The 25,336-nt window shown below is 33.7% G+C and overlaps 2 protein-coding genes across 4 annotated transcripts in view; both read left to right on the forward strand.

Moving 5' to 3' along the window:
• LOC126884936 (zinc finger protein 239-like) overlaps positions 1-25,336 on the forward strand; it is a 68,914-nt gene that overhangs the window by 15,241 nt on the left and 28,337 nt on the right. The gene's annotated exons all lie outside the window — the stretch shown is intronic.
• LOC126884935 (zinc finger protein 239-like) overlaps positions 1,585-25,336 on the forward strand; it is a 37,732-nt gene continuing 13,980 nt past the window's right edge. The window contains exon 1 of one of the 3 annotated variants that reach the window (XM_050651290.1): positions 1,585-1,983. In XM_050651290.1, coding sequence (XP_050507247.1) covers positions 1,776-1,983 — 208 coding nt within the window. In that variant the 5' untranslated portion in view covers positions 1,585-1,775. The remainder of the gene's footprint in view (positions 1,984-25,336) is intronic. The other 2 variants (XM_050651289.1, XR_007698198.1) reach the window with 2 other exon arrangements.

The raw sequence follows: 25,336 nt of genomic DNA on the forward strand, positions 1-25,336 counted from the left end.
CCATTCAGGTAAGAAATGGTCAGATGGGGGATATGAATGTATATATTGTGGAATAACATCGGTGGTCAGTGTTGCCAAACGGAGAGAAATTTCCCTTTTTGCTGGAATTTTCAACATAAAAGGTGATAAAAGGAAAAAGTTAACTCAAAAGGTAACTTATCCATTCCAAATTGTAAAATATTAAGAAAAAATCAAAATATTTGAAAATAATTAAACATATCTTCTCAGATTTTGTAAACAGGAGGGAAGTTTTTTTTATAAAAGTGGGAATTTTTAAGGTAAGTTGACGGAAAAAGCTTACTCGACGATTGGCAACGCCAAAGCCTTTGGTTGTGCAGTTTGGCACGTTTTGGTTCTGCGAAATGTACCTAAATTCAAATTCCAAGGATATAAAAATACTCATGATTCATGATAAACTCGAAATGGTAAAGTCATTTCAATTATGAAAACGAATTTTTAATAGTACCTATCTATGTAAACGTTAATACAATTAATGTTTAAACTTTTTTACCATACAACAATTTTGAAATGAAATTCGTCCAATACTACCTACATACATAAATTTTATTAATTATTCTAAAATATAACGAAGTTGATAAACTTCCTATACTATACATACATATTATTTTTAAGATATTTTAAAAGTATCTACTTATAAGTATGTGTTAAGAATGTACTTATAAGTATGTGCTAAGAATATTCGATAAAGGTATATTCTAAGAATAAACTACGAATATTCCGAGTTACTACGTACATGAATGTACTCAGTATATTCGGTACGAGAATATACTTTAAAGTATATGCAAAGAACATGAAATTTAGAATGTTTTTTAAGGTACATGCTATGCTTGTACTACGCAAATCTGCAAGAAAATCTAGGGGTTTCCATTTGAGATTTTAAAGTTACCCCCCACCTCCAGGGGGTGTAGTGGAGGTTGGTGTTTGGTGTCATTGGATAGATTTTTGAAAATGATTGAAAACGTATTTTTCAGTTTTTCGATCCGATGTTCAGTTCGCGAAATATTCGACCATTCCACTATTTTTTGGACACCTTGTATAAAATTTTATTAATTTTATACGAGGTATATAAAAAATATGAATTTCGATATCAAGAGTAAATATAGTTCATAACATTTAAATTAGAATGATATAATTGTACATTAAAACATAATTATTAATTCTAAACTACTTTTCATAATAGAAATTTTCCATATTATGAATTAAAATACGTAAAAATATAAAGTTTTCGTTATGACAATGCTCGCATTTTCAGCTTGTTAGTACTGAAACTGAAATTAGGCAAACGGGTCTTAACATGGAGCATAGCATAGAATTAATTTATTTGAAAATAGGTAGGTGTTATTTTATTAGTATAATTTGGTCATCAGAATAACAGCAGTAATTATTTAAGAAACTGTCGATACCTTGTCAAGAACTTCGTAAATGCAGATTTTAGAAAAGTATTCCTTATTTCGAATTTGTGGAGCAGTGTATCAAAAAAAGATCAAAAATAATGTTGAGCAGGATAACATCTGCTGTCAACGTCATCTGTCATTCATCTATCGTCTGCGCCTGCGCCCTGCGCGTACATAAATTTTGATTGCGCCGTTCGCCGTACATAAATGGAAAAATAAATGATCCTGGATGGAAAAATAAAAGATTTGGTGTATTGTATTGGAAAGTAGAACTGGTGAGGGTATTTCCTGTTTCTCTGATAGAATCTCTATAGTGACTTCACTTTTTGGGGTAAAATTATTATTGGAATAACAAATCAAATGGAGGTCAAAGAAGAAATTAGCGAGGAAACGTGTAAAATAGAAATAGAGTATAAGCACTTGGATGATGCTGTTTTGGATGAATTTAAAAGTGAAATTCAGGAAGGATCCAATAGGGAAAGTACTTATGGCACATATGATTCTTTACAATTTGAAGAAAACTACATTGAAACAAAAACATTTGAAGAAAACCAAAAAACTGAAAAAGGTTAGTAACAAAATATTATTTAGTAGAAGTACAAATAAATTCAAAAGTTGTTCATCATCTAAAATTATATTATTCTCATTTTCATAGTTACTTACTTACTTAGTCCTAAGCCTTTCTACCTTTAGGTGTAAGGCTGGTGGAGTTGAGTTTGGCATTGTAGTCTCCATGCTTTCCGATCTTGCGCTAGGTTTCTTGCACTTTCCAATGTCAATCCCTTCTTCTCGACTTCTTTCCTGATTTCATCTACCCACATAACTCTTGGTCTCCCTCTTTTGTTTTTCCCCTGCACTCTCGTTTCGAACACTCGTTTTGTTAGCCTCTCGTTCGACATTCTACACACGTGCCCGAACCATCTAAGTTGTCCTTCTACTATTTTTTCATTGATTGGTTCTAGTTTTAGGTTTTGTCTAATTGTTTCGTTTCGTATTTTGTCTGTCCTTTTTCTGTTTGCTATTTTCCTCAGGAACCTCATTTCCATAGCATTGACTCTGGATTTTTGTCTCCCCGTCAATGTCCATGTCTCGCTGCTATACATGATTGTTGGTCTAACTACTGATTTAACGACTGCCGTTTTTACTTTTTCCGGTATCCCTTTTTTCCCAAAAAATGTTGTTTTCATAGTGTTAAATAAGCTTCCTGTTCGTCCCATTCTCTCGTTTATTTCCATGTCTTGTTTACCATTTGATTCGATTATTACTCCTAGGTATTTAAAATATTCCACTTGCTCTAGTTGTTTCCCGTCTAATTCTATTGCGTGTGTCTTCCTCGTATTTGAAATTATCATTGTTTTTGTTTTCTCTGTATTAATTTTCATATTTATGTTTGATAGTTCTTCTTCTAGGATTTCAAGATTGTTCTGTAAGTCTTCTCTGTTTTCTGCTATCAATACCATGTCGTCTGCAAATAGTAGCTCCGATAGTTGAGTCTGTTTCATTTGCCAGTATCCTAATGTTAGTTTTCTCATTCTTCTCTTGGCTTTCTTTATCGCTTCATCCAGTACCACTGAGAATAGCAGTGGACTCAGCACGCATCCCTGTTTGACGCCTTGACTTGTAGAAAATTCTCTGGATTCCTCGTTATTGGTTCTTACTGTATTTGTATTATTTTTGTACATATCCTTTATTACTTCTATTATGTGTCTGTCGACTCCCCTTTCTGTTAGTGTCTTCCAAACGTCCTTTCTTCGGATTCTGTCAAACGCATTTTCCAGGTCAATGAAGCACATATGTATCTCTCTATTTTTCTTGATTACCTTCTCACTTACTTGTCTTAATGTGAATATTAGGTCTTGCGTGCTTCTGTCCTTCCTGAATCCACACTGTGTGTCTTCCATAGTTGTTTCTATTTGTGTTTTTATTCTTGTCTCTAGTATTCTTGCTAATACCTTCCCAGGGATACTTGATATGGTGATACCTCGGTAATTATTACAGTTTCTCTTGTCTCCCTTTTTGTGTATTGGTAATATAATGTCTTTCTTCCAGTCCTTTGGTAATTCTGCTCTATTTATGATATCATTCATTAGTTCTTTCATGCTATCCATTCCCTCTGTCCCCATGAATTTTATCATTTCCGGGGTGATATGATCCTTGCCTGGTGCTTTGCCCAGTTTTACTCTTTCTATTGCTTTCTCTAATTCCTCTCTTGTTATGGATTCCACTTGTTGTTCTTCATTCCTTTCTTGTATCTCCCCTATGTTGTCCTTGTCTACATGAGTTAGCTCTTTGAAATGTTCTCTCCATCTTTCCATTATTTGTTTTTCTTCTGTTAGTACGTTTCCATTCTTGTCTTTTATATTCGGCATCGTGTGCTCTTTCTTTTGTCTGAGTTGTTTTAATGCGCCGTAGAAGAGTTTTTGGTTTTCCCTATAATTTTTTGTCATTTTTTGTCCAAATATCTCCCATGACCTTTCCTTTCCTGCTTTCACCGCTATTTTAACCTCTTTCCTTTTTTCTTTATATGCTTCGTAATCTTCCGGGTGTTTTGTGCTTAGGTATCTTTTCCATTTGTCTTTTTTGTTCTTTATTTTCTCTCGTATTTCTTCCGTCCACCATTCTGTTCTCCTCATGTTAGTGTTTGCTATTTTTGCTTTCCCGCAAGTTTCCTCAGCTGCTTTGATTATGCTGGTTTTTAGATATTCCCATTTTTTTTCTATATTTGTATTTTTTGCCCTACCTTTCAAAGTATTATCTAAGTTTTCTTGGAATTTCTTCTTATATATTTCCTCTTTTAATTTGTAACTTTTTATTTTTTCATTTACTACCTTTCTTCTCTTTTCTTCTTTTTCCTCTGTTGTTCTCATTCTCATTATTACTAGATGGTGGTCACTGCCAATCTCCGAGCCTCTTTTCACTTTCGTATCCTGTACTCTTTTCCATTTGTTGCTGCTTACCAAAAAGTAATCTATGATTGATTTTTCGTTTCTGCTGTCTTGTACTCTCGTGTATTTGTGTACTTCTTTATGTTTAAATTTTGTATTTGTTATAACTAGTTTATTCTCCATACATATTTCTATTATTCTTTCACCATTTCTGTTTAGCATTTCTTCTCCTTCTTTTCCCATGCACTCCTCTATTCCGCTGTTGTTGTTTCCGACTCTACCGTTTAGATCTCCCATTACAATTATGTTTTCTTCCCCATTATCAATTTGCATTTGGAGCTCCTCGAAAAATTTATCTTTCTCTTCCTTTCTTGCATCTTCATTTACTCCGTAGGCTGTTATTATTGTCCATATTTCTTCGTCCATCAGTTTAATTTTCACCGATAATATTCTCTGGTTAACAGATGTTTCTTCTATAACGTGTTGTAGTCTATTCGGTGCAATTATTATCCCGACTCCTTCTTTTGCTCTCTCTTTTGTATCCGCTCCTACCCAAAGTAACCAATATCCTTTGTGTATTTTCTTAAGACCTTTTCCTTTCATCTTCGTTTCTGTTATTCCTAGTATTTCTATTTTTTGTCTTATCATATCTTCTACCAGTTCTTCCTCTTTTCCATTGATGCTTCTCACATTCCATGTTCCCATTTTTATCTCTCCTTTTTTCTGCAATCTAGCTTTCCCCTTTTTCCTATTTTCATCCTTGTTTACCTTTGCATCATCTTTTTCCCTATCGCTTTTCCCATTCATTGCCTTGGTTGTCATTGTTGTGGGTCCGGTCTCATTATTTTCTTTTAGTTTTTTGAAGTCCCTTCCCCGATATTTCTGTGAGTTAGTATAAGTTTCTCTTTATTATGGTCCCATTTCCACTCCTTTCCGTTAATCTCCAGTTTCATATATCCTATCTTCGTAGTATTACCTTTGTCTTTTTCTTCTTTTGCCATTTTCCTAATTTTTGCTTGTATTTCCCTTTCCTTTCTTGTTAAATCTGATTCTATATACACCTTTTGTCCCTGTAGATTTTTCAGTTTTCCTTTGTTTTTTAGTACACTCATCTTATCCGTTAGGTTTTCCATTTCTGCTACAAAGATTTGGTCGCCGATCTTCACCGCTCCTCTCAGTCTGACCTCTAATTTCAGATTTCTTCCTATGAAGTGTTCTACTGACTCCTTTACAGGCTTTCCGTCGGTAGCATCTAGTGTTAGGCCTTTTAATACTATATTATTTCTCCGTCTATCTTTTTCCAATTGTTCTATTCTATTGTTTGCCATTTTTAAACCTTCTTCCAATTTTTCGTTTTTTTCTTTCAGCTCCTTAATATATTCCATCGTTTCTTTTTGGTCTTTCCGTATGGTTCTTATTTCTGCCATCATTTCATCATTTTTCCACATAACTTCCCGCATCATTTTTATCATCTCTTCATTTGTGTCGTTGCTTTTATTCGGTGTTCGTCTCGTCAGGTTACTCTTTTCAAAATATAATTTATCTTCTTTATATTTTTTCTTCTTAGATTCTTCGTCGCCACTATCAGATAGTTCTTCATTCTTTCTATAGGTTTCCTTTCGGATTGTTCCTGTTCCGCCACTGGCCATTTTAAATTAAATGTTAACCTCAGCACTAATATAAATATTATTATTATACACTTAGAAGTTTATTTTTATTTCGCACAAGAACGCTTTTTAAGTTTAACGATTATCGATAACGATAGGTCTTTTAAAAAACCGGTGTTTTTATTGTGATAGCCAATGTGTTTCGAATTCGAAATTACCTTATCGCCAATACACCTGCCACACGACCTCTCGCCTCGCTTGCCAAACTCGAACTCCCCATTTTCATAGTTAATTTTTTTTTAATAAACAGATTAATGGGATTCTGCTAATTTTTTGTCTTACTTTAGATTTTTCCATTAGAACCATTAGACTTAGTTTTTTGTGCTCTTTTCAAATATGCGAACAGATTTTCAAAATTTCAATATACAAGGTGTTGTTTTAAGGTCACAATTACTTTATAATTTTTTGTTAATCCGGACCTGGATTTTTCTTATGATTAGTATGTCCGTCCTTTGGGTTTTGAATGAGACATGTGTACCAAATATTAAAAAAATATACACGGTGGTTCTAAAGTTATGGCTTTGGAAAGAAATGAGCAAAATCAGTGACCTCTATTCACCATTAAAGTATTTCCGTTTCCCAATGAAACACCCTGTATAATAATTGCATACTTACTTAACTTAATCCAGAACTCGTCTACCTTTCGGTGTGAGTTATTATGGTTCATCTTGGCTTCAAACTGACACCTGGAAGTGTTTTGTGATGAAACTTTAAAACTTGTAGATCTGTATGGCGAATACAGTGTTTATGGAATTTAGGTAGTGTACACTACAGAAATAAAAGTATGAGGCAAGCTGCAGAGGATGAAATCGTCGAAAGAATGGCAAAGGGGGGTCTTTGGAGTAAACTAGCTCAAGAAAAAAATAAAGAATTTAAGGTGTACTTATAATCAAGAGTGTTTAAAAATACAAAAATAAAAAAAATCGGGTTCACTATACTAGCATCAGTACTATACTTGTACTCTCCTCGTGTGAATGGTATCAAGCCATTTCTGGTAGAGTAGAGAGTAGAGTCTACTCTCCTCGTTACTCTGCTCTCCTCAAAACTCTACCCGTGTAAACAAGTCTTACTGTTTTTACGGGTAGAGTTACTCTACTCTATCAAGTACTTGCATCATTACTCTACCCGTGTAAACAAGTCTTATAGAGTGTATAAGTTTAAATGCGTACTTACAGATCGTACTAACACGGCATTTATCCACACTTTAGATTCTTACTATTATACTATACACTTTGCTTACTCACAAATTTTTAAATTGTTCGTAATAGCCCACCAATTGGGTAATACTACGGAACCATATACAAACACATCCTACTCGCACGACTAGAGATGGGACACCGTTATAATTGGCATCATTGCTGTAAATGTGTAATAGTTCTGTGGTGTAATAGTCCTGTCGCCAGGGGGGTACAACGGCCTCCTTTATTCAGATGGACTTACCCAAGTTTTTTTTATGTATTTTGACCTGTAGAACACAAATTTTTTGGGTAACAGTTTCTCTGGATGTAGATTAGATTGTTATAAACAAAGAACTTGAGGACTTACATAACAGCCATTTTTCGCAAATCAAAACATTTTTTTTGTATTTTTTGGATCATTCTAAGCAAAAAATGTTCTCACAAGTTTTTTCATAGGATGCATAGTTTTCGAAATAAACAAGGTTGAACTTTCAAAAAATCGAAAAATTGACATTTTTGAACGCGAATAACTTTTGATTAAAAAATAAAATAGCAATTCTGCTTATAGTCCAAGAACCGAAGCTTTTCAGCTCGCAAGTTTTACAGAATGGATAAATTTGCTTGAAAATTTGAGAATAAGTAGTGGATAGTCCAAGGATCAAAATCTATATGATGCCGAAAGGCGCTTTTACCATGGGGGTGGTTGCCACCCCACCTTGGGGGTGGAAATTTTTTATTATATTTTGACCGCAAAAGTTGATAAAAACATTCATTTTAAGTAAAAAATATTCTATACATTTTTTTGATAAAATTAATATTTTTCTATTTATTCGCTATCGAAAGTGTTAGTTTTATCAGAGAACAATAACCACAGAGAAACGACACGCCTTTGATCTTTGGTGGCTAAGCCGCCAACGACACTTAAAGCAACCAGACCGACCATCGAAGTAATAGTCAGTGGGCATATCACACAATATAAATTCGTAAATAAAATTAAGCACTTATGTTGACTTTCAATAAATTAATATAGAATATTGCACCGAGAAAAAAGTTGCGTACAGGGCCGGCTTTTGTTGGCATTCTTTATAATAATGGAATTATTTTTGATTTAAAAAAGGTTGCAAATATATCGCACAATGCAAAGTAATGATGAAAATCATATTGATTGGAACCATAAATAAAAATACCTTTTTGTTTATCCTGATTTTGGCATTGAAAGACCAATAATAAAATATACCTATTTATTACGGTAGGTGTGGCTTTCACTGATTGTTTTTGGCTTGGGCTGATACAAGATATAATTTGTTCGTCGAGGTATTTCCTAATAAATTATATTTTTTAATATAGGTTATCGAAAGATAACACAGCCATTGTAACGGCTACAGAAATGTCACAAACTCTGAAAGTTCCAATTCTCTTTGGGTGACAAATGTTCGTTATCGATAACAAGAAACTTTATGTTGAAATCGAATGTCAATATTGTTCTTGTCTTGGAAACCTATCAAAAGTAGAGTTTTCCTTTAAAGTCGAATATCGGAGCAAACGAATAAATACCCAAGAAGTACTGTAAGAGTATATTTCTATAAATATAAATATGTAACAATCTAAAAAATAATCAAAAAAGTATTATATGAATCGTTACAATTACACCGATTTGTAACATTACATACACTATACATTCAGTATCATTGTAAATCCAGGATGTCCACCGGTATAAAATGGCGGATTACATATTTTTTCACAACTACTTCAACATGGGTATCAAATGAAAGGGTTTGACTATTAATAAAGAGTTCATTATAGAAAATCCAAAATGGCCGCCAAAAAATGGTGGGTTACATATTATTTAATTTCACAACTACTTCAATATGGGTATCAAATGAAAGGGCTTGACTACTAATAAAGAGTTCATTATAGAAAATCCAAAATGGCCGCCAAAAAATGGTGGGTTAGATATTTAATTTCACAACTACCTCAATATGGATATCAAATGAAGGGGCTTGATTAGTAGAAAAGAGTTCATTATAGAAAATCCAAAATAGCTGCCAACAGAATAGTGGATTACATATTTTCGTTGGCATACTGTTATCCCCCCTCTACTGTTTTTTTTATTTTTATTGACTTCTAAAAGGCATTTGATCGTAGTAAATATTTTATATTGATCGAGGTTTTAAGAATCATTGGCAAGATTTTCCCAATTATCGCCCCAATTATGTCTCCAACAATTTTTAGTTTGAATAGTATTTTGATTTTGTTTGCGTCGTGTAAATCAGAAATTGTCGTGTATAGAACTCTTTATATATTTTTATTTCGTAAAAATAGGATATCTTGGAATGCGATGACACCCGGACAACATCTGTTTTGACCTGGTTGGCCCTTCGGAGACTTGCGTCTGTTATGAAAAATACATGCACTGACACCAAATTTATTATTTTTATTTTGAAATAGGTATCCTTTGGTTGGCAGAGCGAAGTTTAGTTTTTTTATGCATTACGTAGGGGTAATGTATACAAGGAAATGAATCACTTTCTTCATGATTTATTATCAATAATATTTAATCAAGTCAAATTAAGACTATTAGATACCTAATAACTAATATGTAAAAATTACAAAGCAATAACAATTACCTATTATTATTCTTAGGAAATCTAAATAAACTTATTTCTCTTCCTGTCGCAGAGGAACATCCGTGAACCACACACGAGTAACCAGACATTTTAACTATTATAATTATTATATAAATGCTCAAACTTGTTAAGTCAAATATTTACCATACACGCCTACGGACTATCGTAAAACAACCAGAGTGGCAGAATTAGCTGGAATTAGAATGTGTTGGGAACACTTAAAGCAACCAGGTTCGCGCATGCGTCTTCAATAACGGTACACGTTTTGAGTACGGTCGTGTCATTTCTCTGTGGTTATTGTTCTCTGGTTTTATATTGAAAAAATCAATGTTTTTTGATATTATACTCATTTATGATTCACTCAATTTTTGCTGTAGAAAAATTTTTTTCAAACTAAGTTCTTGGGATTTAAATAACCTACAATTTCATATTTAAACATTTTTTCGTATCTCTGATGCCAATCTTTCTATTCTGAAGAAAATGGCATTTTTTACCCAACTACAAAAGTTCGTTATTCGTTTTTAACTCCAGTTATTTTAAAACTCATCATTCTAAGCCAGTCAAACTTCTGGAATCTATTACTAATACATAAATAAAGAAGTATGAATAAGACCAATGACTAAAAGCACCGCTAACTTATATTATTAAGTTTCCAATTGGATTTCTCCTTTTTTTTTTTCAAAAAAATATATTGACTTTTTAACTGAAATTTTTTTATTTTTTATCCTAGAAAGTTTGGTAAAAAAGAATTTTGTAGGTCTCTACAAGATCTACAAGGCTATTAATATTAAATCCTTTTAAAATCCTAAGTCGCAAAAAGAGGTGGCTGTAAAAGGGTTGGCAAAGGTGGCTTTTGCATGTTACTACAAGTTTTAATTGTCAATAGCTCACTCAGTTTTTGCCAAAAAAAAATTTTTGCTAACCCCGTTCTTGGGAATTAAATAAGCTATAATTTTTGATTTACATATTTTTTCGTATCTCTGATGCTAATCTTTCTAATCTGGGCCTGTATTCCGTGCACTGTAGATATCTACATGTCGCTTTTTATCGATGTCAATTTTCGTAAAAATATTTGAATTTTTAGCTTTAATTTAATTATTTTCTAGTTTTGCTAGGTTATGCTCTAATTGATGCTGAAGTGACACTTAGTAAAACAAGAAAATATTTGAATTAAAACTAAAAATTAAAATATATTGTCATCGCGCCGATCGCTTTCTATCAATGTCAATATATTTGAATTTTTAGTTTTAATTCAAATATTTTCTTGTTTTACTAAGTGCCACTTCAGCATAAATTAGAGTATAACCTAGCAAAACTAGAAAATAATTCAATTAAAGCTAAAAATTCAAATATTTTTACGAAAATTGACATCGATAGAAAGCGACATGTAGATATCTACAGTGCACGGAATCCAGGCCCTGAAGAGAAGGGCATTTTTACCAAACTACAAAAATTCATTATTCGCTTTTAACTCCATTTTTTTTTTAAACTAATCATTCTAAGCTGCTCAAACCTCTAGAACCTATTAATAATACATAAATAAAGAAGACCAAATAAGGTCAATGACTAATTTTAATTATTGTGGTAAGCAGGGGGAAATTTCCGATCACTTTTTCGCTAAAAAAATAAGGACTGACATTGTTTTCATAATAACTTAATTTTTGAGCTAGAGACTTTTTTTTATTTCTTCTTCTTCTTCTTCTTTTTGTATAGACGTGACTCTGTCTGTTTTTTCAATGTGCCTCTAGTAAGTTGTCGTTCCATCTTTTTCGTGGTCTTCCCACTGATCGTCTTCCTATTGGGGAGCCGTCTCTCGCTGTCCTGACTACCCTATTTGTTGTCATTCGGCTTATGTGGTCATTCCATTCTATTCTTCTGTTTCTTACCCAATTATTAATGTTATCCACCTTGCATCTCCGTCGTATATCTGTACTTCTAGCTCTGTCCCATAGAATCTTACCATCGATTTTTAGAAGGGTTTTCATCTCCGCTGTTTCGAGCAATCTTTTTGTCCTCTCTGTGTCGGGTCGTGTTTCTGCCGCGTATGTCATTATTGGTCTGTTAAAACAAACAATTTGTTATCACTTTTGTTGTTAATTTTAATAGAGAGGTATTAGGATGCTTGATCTCCATTCTTGTGGTATTCTGTTTTGTTCTTTTTTTTTATAGACATCCCAATTTATTACAATCTGCCGTTTTTTACAAAGTAATAAGCATTAAATAATATTTATGTCGGCTAAACTATTGACATGTGGCGAACATACCCATTAATATGCCGCTCTTAATGTTAGTCTACTAAACTATTATTGGTTCTGGGGAAAACATAAATAAGTACTACACTTTTTTTTAGCTCACACTAAATCACTGGTCACTTTACGTTTTAACCTGCGCACTGCACACATCTGCATCAAGTTCCTTGCTAGGTGGTTTGGGTGTTCCCGCAATCGGTCCTTGTATTTTTTTATTCGATATGTAATTTCTTCCTTTACATAAGTTACCTCTGCATCTCGATGTACGGCGTTGTTGGTGATGTACCAAGGTATATTTAAAATCATCCTTAGTATTTTGGATTGGAACCTTTGTATTATTTCAATATTAGAATTTGCGGCTGTTCAAATTGGCTTCAACACCGCTTTGTATAGGAGTAATTTATTTTGTGTTGATAACTGGGATTGTAAGTAAGTAAGTAAGTAAGTAAGGTATGCTTTATTGTCAAAAATTTTTAACAATTTGTGGACAAAGCTTATACAAAATAAAAAATACAATAAAAAACAAAAAATAGTAAAAAACTACAAACAAAACAGAAACAGACACCAAGTAAATGGCGTGAGTTATACTACTTAATATAATTTTACAGTTATTAAGTACACATTAAAAAATTAAAAATTTTGCAAACAATATGTATACAACGTCAGAGCAAAAAGAAGGCAAACGAGGAAAGGGGAAAGGGAAAGTAAATCAAAAGTTCTATGCCGCTGCAAATATGTACACAAGTACTCGAAAGTAATAATCCTGCAAGTCAATTTGCTGAATTCAAATCGTTTATAAAAAGTCATTCACTGTATAAAAAGCTCTCTCCAGCAAATAAGCTTTCAAGGCCTTGCGAAAAGCGGGAAATGCTGCAATAGATTTGATGTTAGATGGCAGGTGATTGTACATTTTTCTCGAATTGTATAGTATAGAGCACTTAACCAGCTCAGACCGTGGGGTTGGCAGATAAAGATTATGATCCACGTTTCTAAGGGGATAGTTATGAGTGGGTCTCTCTGGACCTTCTGATGCATGTTTGCGGATTAAACAAACGGATTCAAAAACAAACAAAGAAGGAAGAGTTAATATTTTAAATTTTTTAAAGAATTCTTGGCAATGAACTCTGCTATTGAGTCTCAGGGAGTAACGAAGAGCTCTCTTTTGTAGTTTAAAAATACGCTCAAATTGAGTCGCACAACACGTACCCCAGAATGGAAGGGCGTACCGAAGATGAGATTCAAAAAGGGCATAATAAACGGTCCTAGATGTTGACAAATTCATTTCCGTAGCAACTGATCTTAGCGCAAAACAAGCAGAACTTAATTTTTTGTGTAAGGCATCAATGTGCAAGTTCCATTTTAGAGACTTATCCACAATAAGCCCTAAGAACTTCACCGATTCAGCTACCTCTAGACTGTTGTTATTAAGTACTAAAGGTTGCATCATACTGTTGTAAGGTAGGACTTTGGTTTTAGAAACGTTAAATAACAGGAGATTCGAATCGCACCACGATTTAATGGTGACTAGGTCTGTAGCTATGGTATTGCGAAGATCCATAATATCCGTGTTACTCCAAGTAATACTAGTATCATCTGCAAAGAGACATATTTTACTTTTAATGTTCAGACTAGAGATGTCATTTATGTATATCAGAAACAATATAGGGCCTAGAACTGAACCCTGAGGTACCCCACATTCTACTGGCATGCAAGAAGACGTCTTCGTGTCAACCCTTACAAACTGACTTCTTTTATTAAGATATGATTTAAGCCATTTAGAGCATTTCCCCTAAATCCATAGTGCTGTAATTTGTCAGTCAAGATGTTATGGTTTACACAATCGAATGCTTTAGAGAAATCACAGAAAATTGTTGCTGTAAATTCTTTTTTTTTACCAGACTTTCAATTATCTTCGACAACGTGGGCAGGAGTGCAATAGGGCGATAATTCGAAGCAAGATCTTTATCGCCTCCTTTATGTATAGGAATAATTATCGCTGTCTTAAGGCAGCTTGGAAAAACTCCAGTTTCGAATGACCTGTTTATTAAGGTAGTAAGATGGTTTAAAGTGCAATCAGGTAGAGCAGAAAACATTTTAAGAGTGAGGCCATCAGTCCCAGATGACGATTTATTTTTAATGGCATTTATTGTACAGCGTAGTTCACCCATAGATATAACAGAATAGATTAGGCCAGTTCGAAAAATAGCGTAACGCGGAACAGTTCGGGTCGGTGGTCTATCTATCTCTCTACCGGCGCTTAGCTTTCTCTCTCTAGCATATGATGGCCGCCGCCTGTGTGTCACTGTCGTTCCGTTATTCCCACCTCTTGGTAGATACGCTCACACTCGCACGACAGACAAAGATAGCTAGACCACCGTACTTGATATCGGCGTTACACCCCGATGCATTGAGTGGCATATGACTAGCCTGATCTATTTTCTTTACATATCTCTGAGTTCACCTAATACTATGGGTGTAAAAAAGAAACTGTTTACATTCCTATGAGAAAGATATGAAATCGGATCCTGAGAAGGAGGTATAGTATTTGTTAAATTTTTTGCCACATTTACAAAGTAATTGTTCAGGGTCTCAGTAGAAGTCGGGATTGTGGTGGGAGAAGAAGCCTTATCTCTCAGTTCATTTACGATAGACCACGTTTCCTTAGCAACATTACCTGATTTAGCCAGCCTCGCATTGTAATAAATTTCCTTGGCGGCTTTTATGGCTTTATGGTAAATTTTCTTGTAAAGCCTAACGTAATCATGGAAGGATATGTTGTCCGAGAATTTTTTTAGGTTCGATAATGAGCGCATGTTCTTTGCAGATATACGTAGACCTCTAGTTGACCAGGGTTTACGATGTTTAGTTTTGATGGGCCTAAGAGGAAAGGATTCGTATGCCAGACCAGACAATAACTTTATGAATCTAGAAAACTCGATGTCGACATCAACAGAGCGGAAGTCCCAGTCAGTTGTTTGACATAGGTGTTTAAATGTTAGAAAATTTTGTTCTCCAAAGACACGGAACAATTTTCGTTGCGTGTTTTCACTATTATTTTTTGATTTTAACCAAAATGTAGTCAATACTGCTTCATGATCAGAGTGACCTGAGTTGAAAACAGTACAGTCAGTAGAATTTGGAGCTAAAGACGATACGACATAGTAAATGATACTAGAGCTAGTTTTAGTTATTCTGGTTGAAGAATTTACATGCATACCTATACCAAAGGAATCAAAGATAGAATGAAGAGATTCTTGAGCAGCACACACACTGGAGTAGTCAATATTTAGATCGCCACATAGAATTAATTTACTTTTTGAAGGATTTGATTGTTTTCCTATTAGCCAGTATATGTCTCTCACTTTATGGCCCAATTGTTTTCGTTTGGAAAATATGTGTTTTTTCCAGGTCAGTTTTCTATCCAGGTGAATCCCAAGGTACTTTGTCTTTCTGTGGTATTTGTTTATACATACAGGTGGACAGGTTCCTCTACGGGTTGTAAATGTTACATGTATTGACTTTTGCTCATTTGGTTTAATTCTCCATTTTTGTAACCATTTTTCGACTTCAGTTATGTTATTTTGTAATAGTTCTGATGCGATGTTTGGATTCTTGTTGGAGCATAAGATCGCAGTATCATCTGCAAATGTAGCTGTTGTTGTGGCAGGTGATGCTGGAAGGTCGGCAGTATAGAGTAGGCACAGGACAGGACTCAGAACACTTCCCTGGGGGACACCCGCTGTTATGGGTTGAAGTTTTGATATTTCATTGTCGTATTTGAATCTAAAGCGTCTATTTGTAAGGTATGACTTTAGTAGTGTGTAATAATTTAGAGACAAACCACTCCTCAGCTTATAGAGCAACCCCTGGTGCCATACCTTGTCAAACGCTTGTCCTATGTCTATGAACAGGGCGGAGCAATATCTGGATGCTTCGAGGTCTTTATGGATTCTGTTTACTAGTCGATGTACTTGTTGAATGGTAGAATGTTTCTGCCTGAATCCAAATTGGTGAGTTGGAATTATTCCCTCGTCTTCTAGGAGAGGTGTTAGTCTTGTTAATAAAAGTTTTTCGAACACTTTGGATAGCACGGGTAGTAGACTGATGGGCCGGTATGATTCTACCCTTTCAGGTGGTTTGCCTCGTTTTAAAATGGGTGTTATTTCGGCAACTTTCCATTGTGGCGGGAAATAGCTGATGTTCATGATTGAATTGAATAATTGTGTTAAATGTGTACATATATCCTATTTCCGGCAGTTCTTGTAATATTTGTCCTGTGATTAGGTCGTACCCTGGAGCTTTTTTAGGGCTGGTATTGAATCTTATTGTGGCCTTTATTTCACTTTTTTTGAATCTTTTTTCTGGTAATTCTAGCTGGTATGATTCTTCAAGTGCTTGGTTTATTGTTTCCTCTTGGTTGGGGTCAGTTGTTTCATTGGGAATGAACACAGTTCTTAGGTGGTTTGCAAATGTCTCTGCTTTTTCCTTTGGTGTTTTTATCCATCCGCCCTGCTCTTTTTTTAATGGTGGTATATTGTATTGGGGTCTTTTTAATTTTCTAGTAGCCTTCCATAGGGAGTAGTTTGTTTGTTCAGTTGTATCTAGTTGTTTTATGTGTTCACTGAATTGAAGATTCTTTTCTGTTGCTATCATTTCTTTTAGCTCCTTAACAGCATTGTTCCACTGCGTTTTTGTTTGTGGCGCTCTAGTTGCTTGCCACTGTTTTCTGAGTTTTCTTTTCTGGTCTATTTTCTCTCTTATTGATAATGAAGTGTATTCATTCTTCATTTCATTGTTGCTGGGTGTTGTCGAGTCCCAGGCAGCTTGTTGTATAACTAAATTTAGGTGTTCTACTGCATATTCGATCTCCTCTCTGTTTTGTTCTATTATTTTTTGTATTAGTTTTAATAGTTGTTTAGTTAGATCTTGTCCTCCGTACTTTAGAAGTTCGTTTGATATTCTGTCCTCTCCTGGAGATTTTCTATTTTTTAATTTTCTTAATGCTTTCTCTACCTCTCCTTCCTCGATGTTTATTTCTTCGTTTGTCGTAACTTCAGGTGTTGGTGGTTCATTATCGTCGCCTTTAGCAAATAGAGATCGGAAGTAGTATGCCCATGTTTCCTTCTGAATGTGTTTCGCTTATATTAATTCGTTTTCCTTTCTTTGTCCTTTGATCATTCTCCATACTTCTTTTTGTGTTCCGTAAAAGTCGTGTTTTATCTGTCTTGAGAAACTCTGCCAGTGCTCCCTTTTTATTTGTCTCACTAAAGTATTCGTTTCGTTTCTGATTCGTTTGTAGTCGTTGTATGCCTGTTAGTTGTGTTTGTTGTGTTCTGTATTGTAAAAATGCTTTTTTCTTTTCTTCGCATTTTATCTTAACTTCCTCTCTAAACCACGGGGTTTTCTTCTTTAATATTTTTTAATATCTTTTTTATTTCTGTAGATAGATATTTTTAAATACTTTAGATTAGTTTAAACAAGTTATGCTCGACAAATGTACAGTTTTCCCTTCTTTTGAGTTTGAAACTACAATAATTAGCATTTGACAAAGAAAAGCTAACATATAATAAAGTATAGCTCGATTACTGTTGGTCTTAAGAAAATTAAAAAAAAAACTGTTTTATTTATTTTTTCAAAAGGTACATTTTTGTTAAGCAAAGTTGTTTTGATAAAACGAAAACTTTTTGAGTTATTAGCAGAAAACTGATTAAAAACATTTGATTTTTTCGATATAAAACTAACACTTTCAATAGCGAATAAATCAAAAACTATTAATTAAAAAAATGTAATGTAATAATTAATTACATTAATTAATGTATTAATTTATCAAAAAAATGTAAAGAACGTTTTTTGCTTATAATGAATGTTTGTACCAACTTTTGTGGTTAAAATAAAATAAAAAATTTCCAGCCACGAGACGGGGTGGCAACCACCCCATGGTAAAAGCGCATTTCGGCCTCATATAGATTTTGATGCTGGGACTATCTACTACTTTATTCTCAAATTTTCAAGCAAATCGATCTATTCTGTAAAAATTGCGAGGTTTTGTCCTATTTTAAGCTTCATTACTTGGACTATTACCGCATTTGAAAGTTCAAGTCAAATTTTATCGGTTTTGATTATTTGCATTGCTAAAAATTTAGTTTTTTATTGTTAAACAACGCTATAAACACGTAGTGTTTCCCGTGCCCAATACATGCGTTTTAATGCATTCTACATATAGTCCTGTCGCCAGTGAGGTTTACAACGGCCTCCTTAATTCAGATGGACTTACCCAAGTTTTTTATGTATTTTGAACCGTAGAACACGAATTTTTTGGGTAACAGTTGATCCGGATGTCGATAAGTTTGTTATAAACAAAGAACTTGAGGAATTACATAACAGCGATTTATCGGAAAACAAATGTTCTTACAAGTTTTTTCGTAGGATGCATAGTTTTCGAGATAAACGCGGTTGTACTTTCAAAAAATCGAAAAAGTGCAATTTTTGAACCCGAATAACTTTTGATTAAAAAATAAAATAGCAATTCTGCTTACTGCATTTGAAAGTTCAAGTCAAATTCTGTCGGTTTTGATTATTGGCATTGCTAAAAATTAATTTTTTTATTGTTAAACAAAGCTATAAACACATAGTGTTTCCCGTGCCCAATGCATGCGTTTTATTGTACGTAGAAATTGTTTGTATGCGCGCCTACTCGTTCGATTTCAAATGAGAAATGCATTGAAAACATCATTCAAGCACTATGTGTTTGTAGCTTTGTTTAACAATAAAAAAATTAATTTTTAGCAATGAAAATAATCAAAACCGATAGAATTTGACTTGAACTTTCAAACTGCGGGAAGCAGAATTGCTATTTTATTTTTCAGTCAAAAGTTATTTGGATTCAAAAATTGCAATTTTTCGATTTTTTGAAAGTTCTTCCGCGTTTATCTCGAAAACTAGCCATAATACAAAAAACTTGTAAGAACATTTTTTGCTAAATGACCCAAAAAATACAAAAAAATGTTTTGTTTTGCGGGAAATCGCTGTTATGTAATTCCTCAAGTTCTTTGTTTATAACAATCTTATCGACATCCGGATCAACTCTTACCCAAAAAATTCGTGTTCTACGGGTCAAAATACATAAAAGAACTTGGGTAAGTCCATCTGGATAAAGGAGGCCGTTGTACCCGCCCTGGCGACAGGAGTACAAGGCAGACCGCTTGTATAAAGTTGCCATTTAATGAGTGCACTTGCGACTGCTGCTTGCGTCGAACGCATGCGACAATCGCATAAGAGAGACTGCACCTTAAGTCTACGCAGTGGCGTAGCTAGAGCCACAGGGGCCCCATATCAAAGTTTGTCGCGGGGCCCTTTTCCACCACTGATATGGCATAGTGCTAAAAAAATGTTCAACAAAAGAAGCAAAAACGATTATATAGAATATAATAGAAATATGCTTTATTGTCAATGAAAGTTTTACAATTTTATGGACACAGCTTACAAAGATTAGGAAAAAAACAATAACAAATACAGTTTACTGAAATTACATAAATCGTCAATATTATTACAAAATAAAAGATAATGGATCTATTGAATAAAAGTAAGTGTTACCTTAGAAGTAGTAACTTTTAAACAAAAGCTAATACTTATAAGGATAAGATATTACTTATTTATATTTGAATAAAAGTAAACCTTTTCTGATAAGCTAATACTGGAAAAACATCCTGAAATTTAAGTATATACTTGTAAGTCTTAACTTATGCTTGTAAGTTTTTACTTTAAAAATTATCTTTTGATTTTATTTATATTTGCTTTAAGGTGATACAGTAGCGATCAACAGGTGGCAACAAATGCGGTCCAATATTCCGAAAGTTCTCCGAAATTTCAAAAATGAGGCAACAGTGCATCGGTAATTCGACACTGACAGTGACGTTTATACTCTCAAAAACAATAATTTTTATACACATAGGCGCGAAATGTTGCCAAGTCAGTGACGTTCGATTTCTTGTTATAAAAAATCTATTTTTAGTAGTTCCAAGATTACACAAAATCTAGGCATGGGATAAAAAAGTTTATTTGAAGAAAGTGTATTTTTTTGTCTTTCTTAATGGCGGTACAGTCTCCTTTTTTCAATATTTTATTTAGTTGTAGAGTAATTTCCACATACTAACATATTTCTGAAATTGGGCTCTGTACCGCCATATATTACGAATATGTGTGCCAAATATCTCGATAAAATATTCAACATTAGAGCCGCAATCTTGGAACGCGTTTCTTGCTACCTGTTGATCGCTACTGATTCCTCTTAAACATCTACTTTAAATATTATTATTATTGTTAAATATTGTTTCCACTATTGTTTGACGTTTTGCAGCTCCCATTTGACGGATATTATCTACTTCCGCTTCATTGTGGTGTACATCATAGAGGTCCTGTGGGGTTTCCAGTTCATTTTCGGGAAACTCAAAATCATCCCGTAGATGTTTGCAAATATTATGCAAAACAGCACAACAAACAATGATTTTTGGAACTTTTTCCAAATATCCTCTTACTTTAGACCCTAATATAGGAAATCTCTGCTTTAGCTGTACAAATACTTTTTCAATTATCACCCTTTCCGGGAATGATTGTTATTAAATAATTCCTCGCTTCTGTGTGGGGATTTTTGAATGGGCATAATTACCATGGAGCAATTCCATATCCCCTTTCCCCAAGAAAGCAAAATTTGACTTCTTTTAACCTATGTATAATTTGGTAAATCGAACTGTGTTTCCAAATTCTCGAATCGTGAAGTGTCCACACTTGTAATCACCTCATTTGCATCACACATTACTTGTACATGCTAGGAAATCCTTTTCCATTAATAAATTCGCCACCAAATTCAGAAGGTTTTTTGATTTGAACATAATAGTCTGGGCTGATTATCGGAGAATAGGCCATTTTTGGGAAAAGTTATTTACCAGCAATTTTATTGCTGGAATCGAATCTTATGATTGTATATATTAATAATATAGATATGCAAAGTCCGCAGATAGTGTGCTACTTTTTTTATAAACAAAATGGCGCCCGAAAATCGTGTTTTTTTTTTCAATTTTTGCTCTATAACTCCAAAGATTTTAACTTTAGACCAAAAACACCCAAATAAAAATTCACCGCAATTAAATTCTGCATAGAGACGTGTTTTTTCCGATTTACTTCGACGAAAACTTTCCCCGGAAAAAGCGGGGTTTTCCAACAAAATCTTTAATTTTCAACTAAACTTTTAGATAAGTAGTTGTTAATCAATAATTAAATAACTTGGTAACGTAAAAGCCCTTTCCGTATATATTATAATTCCAGAAGTCGATGGAAATTGAATGAACAGTTTAGCAACAATTGAAATGTTAATTAAAAATTTACGGTCGCTATAATAACGATAATTATTATGATGCATAAGAATAACTATGATTTTTTCATAAAAAGACACTATACCTATCTAATGTACCTTACAGAATTGAAATTGGACTATTTAAGCGGCCTCAGGAATATTTTAAAATTATAAACAATTTTTTGGCTTATAAACAAATAGAATATCTCGGGAAATATTAAACTAAATTAAATTGTGAAAACGGTATTCGAAAGACAGCGGCAGGACGCTTCTTTTAAAAGAAAAAACGTTTAATTATGACGAGTGGTTCTTGAGATACGACCGGTCAAAGTTGACCGAAATTTATGGCAAAGATATAAACAATAGGATCATAATTTTTAAACCATCACCTTTTTATTTTTGTTCTCTTTCTCCACACCAATTTTCATATCTTTAAAAGCCTCATAACATATATTATTATAATAAAAACTATCGACAATACGTGTGAAAATTGCCAAAAATAGCAAAATTCCAATCAAAAATTAGGTTGGAGAAAATGTAACCCTCAAAGTTCAAAATCGGTATACGTTAAAAAATGCATTTTCTCGGCTTCCCATAGAGCAATTTCCTTCATTCTTTTTTTGTTCCCAAGTAACTCGAGTAGAGCCATCGAACTAACGCATTATTAAATGTCAAACTTGCTTTTGTTTTGTTATAATAAATTAATTTATTTATTATAACACAATATTTTAATTTGTGTAAATAATAATTGTTTAAATAATTATATAGCTTTCAAATGAGAATATTTATGTTTTTAACTTTAAAAGGTACACTTGTAGTAAATTTATCTAAAAGAAAACCTACAACTGGAAAAAATATGTAATTTTCTGTTCTTATAAATAAAATAATCTATTATAACAAAACAAAAGCAAGTTTGACATTTAATAATACGTTAGTTCGATGGCTCTACTCGAGCTATTAGGGAACAAAAAAAGAATGAAGGAAATTGCTCCATGGGAAGCCGAGAAAATGCATTTTGTTAACGTATACCGATTTTGAACTTTGAGGGTTACATTTTCTCCAACCTAATTTTTGATTGGAATTTTGCTATTTTTGGCAATTTTCACACGTATTATCGATAGTTTTTATTATAATAATATATGTTATGAGGATTTTAAAGATATGAAAATTGGTGTGCAGAAAGAGGACCAAAATAAAAAGGTGATGGTTTATAAATTATGATCCTATTGTTTATATCTTTGCCGTAAATTCTGGTCAACTTTGACCGGCTGTATCTCAGGAACCACTCGTCATAATTAAACGTTTTTTCTTTTAAAAGAAGCGTCCTGCCGCTGTCTTCCGAATACCGTTTTCACAATTTAATTTAGTTTAATATTTCCCGAGATCTTCTATTTGTTTATAAACCAAAAAATTGTTTATAATTTTAAAATATTACTGAGGCCGCTTAAATAGTCCAATTTCAATTCTGTAAAGTACATTAGATAGGTATAGTGTCTTTTTATGAAAAAATCATAGTTATTCTGATGCATTATAATTATTGTCGTTATTATAGCGACCGTAAATTTTTAATTAACATTTTAATTGTTGCTAAACTGTTATTCAATTTTCATAGACTTCTAGAATTATAATATATACAGAAAGGGCTTTTATGTTACTAAGTTATTTAATTATTGATTAACAACTACTTATCTAAAAGTTTAGTTGAAAATTAAAGGTTTTGTTGGAAAACCCCGCTTTTTCCGGGGAAAGTTTTCGGAAGTAAATCGGAAAAAAACACGTCTCTATGCAGAATTTAATTGCGGTGAATTTTTATTTGGGTGTTTTTGGTCTAAAGTTAAAATCTTTGAAGTTATAGAGCAAAAATTGGAAAAAACACGATTTTCGGGCGCCATTTTGTTTATAAAAAAAGTAGCACACTATCTGCGGACTTTGCATATCTATATTATTAATACATACAATAATAAGATTCGATGCCAGCAATAAAATTGCTGGTAAATAACTTTTCCTTGTATTTTGCTAATTAGCCCAGAGTATAAGTACAATTCAGTACACCAATGGCTGTAGGTATTTGAAATGAATTTGCTTACTTTATCCTTGCTTCTTCCATACCTTACAGGTCAGACAGAAACTTCATCCACTAATGTGATTTCTTAAAAATTCTGTCAGCAGCATTATTTATGGTTTTATATACCGTGCGTCGTATGGTGAACGTCGAAATCTTCAGCAATACCTAGTTGAAATCTAGTATCACTAACGTATCGCAATAAAATCTCCGCCCTTTGTCGATAGCAAATTGCTCCTCAGGTTTCAAAGCTGTGACAAAGTTTATACCTTCGAAAAAAAAAAGACTAAGTTTTTCAACCTAATAAAAATATTTGTAAATTAAATATTTTTAAAAGATTTTTAATTGAAAAACTTTATTGGCCCATTTCCTGGTGACAACCTCCAAGGCTTCTACAATATGCAAGCCAAATGGATGCTGCAGTGAAGACTAAAGGGAAGGAATTCTACACTATGCAATTCACAACCCCCGTCTGCAGCGTGGTAAAGTTCCAACGGAAAATGGACCTAGTTACTCTATAGGAGTAATACTAATATAAAAATAAAAATGTATACCATTTTTATTCATTCCGTTGCGGTGCGAAACCAAAACTGTCTTAATTTTTACTCAGATCAGAGAGTGCAGCCAGCACCCTTATCGACGATTTCACCTCTTGTTAGAGGTTCATCAGAGACTGCATAGGCTGCTTTTCTCTGGCCCAGGTAAAAATCTTCGACATATCCATCTCCCACCGCAACTGACGAGATGGTAGTAGGTGCCTAGCGGCATCTGCTAAATAAAAGACTAAGTTTTTCAACCTAATAAAAATATTTGTAAATTAAATATTTTTAAAAGATTTTTAATTGAAAAACTTTATTGGCCCATTTCCTGGTGACAACCTCCAAGGCTTCTACAATATGCAAGCCAAATGGATGCTGCAGTGAAGACTAAAGGGAAGGAATTCTACACTATGCAATTCACAACCCCCGTCTGCAGCGTGGTAAAGTTCCAACGGAAAATGGACCTAGTTACTCTATAGGAGTAATACTAATATAAAAATAAAAATGTATACCATTTTTATTCATTCCGTTGCGGTGCGAAACCAAAACTGTCTTAATTTTTACTCAGATCAGAGAGTGCAGCCAGCACCCTTATCGACGATTTCACCTCTTGTTAGAGGTTCATCAGAGACTGCATAGGCTGCTTTTCTCTGGCCCAGGTAAAAATCTTCGACATATCCATCTCCCACCGCAACTGACGAGATGGTAGTAGGTGCCTAGCGGCATCTGCTAAATAAAAGACTAAGTTTTTCAACCTAATAAAAATATTTGTAAATTAAATATTTTTAAAAGATTTTTAATTGAAAAACTTTATTGGCCCATTTCCTGGTGACAACCTCCAAGGCTTCTACAATATGCAAGCCAAATGGATGCTGCAGTGAAGACTAAAGGGAAGGAATTCTACACTATGCAATTCACAACCCCCGTCTGCAGCGTGGTAAAGTTCCAACGGAAAATGGACCTAGTTACTCTATAGGAGTAATACTAATATAAAAATAAAAATGTATACCATTTTTATTCATTCCGTTGCGGTGCGAAACCAAAACTGTCTTAATTTTTACTCAGATCAGAGAGTGCAGCCAGCACCCTTATCGACGATTTCACCTCTTGTTAGAGGTTCATCAGAGACTGCATAGGCTGCTTTTCTAGTCTTCACTGCTTTTCTAGTCTTCACTGCAGCATCCATTTGGCTTGCATATTGTAGAAGCCTTGGAGGTTGTCACCAGGAAATGGGCCAATAAAGTTTTTCAATTAAAAATCTTTTAAAAATATTTAATTTACAAATATTTTTATTAGGTTGAAAAACTTAGTCTTTTATTTAGCAGATGCCGCTAGGCACCTACTACCATCTCGTCAGTTGCGGTG

The sequence above is a fragment of the Diabrotica virgifera genome, chromosome 5 (assembly GCF_917563875.1).
Source record: "Diabrotica virgifera virgifera chromosome 5, PGI_DIABVI_V3a".
Taxonomy (NCBI): domain Eukaryota; kingdom Metazoa; phylum Arthropoda; class Insecta; order Coleoptera; family Chrysomelidae; genus Diabrotica; species Diabrotica virgifera.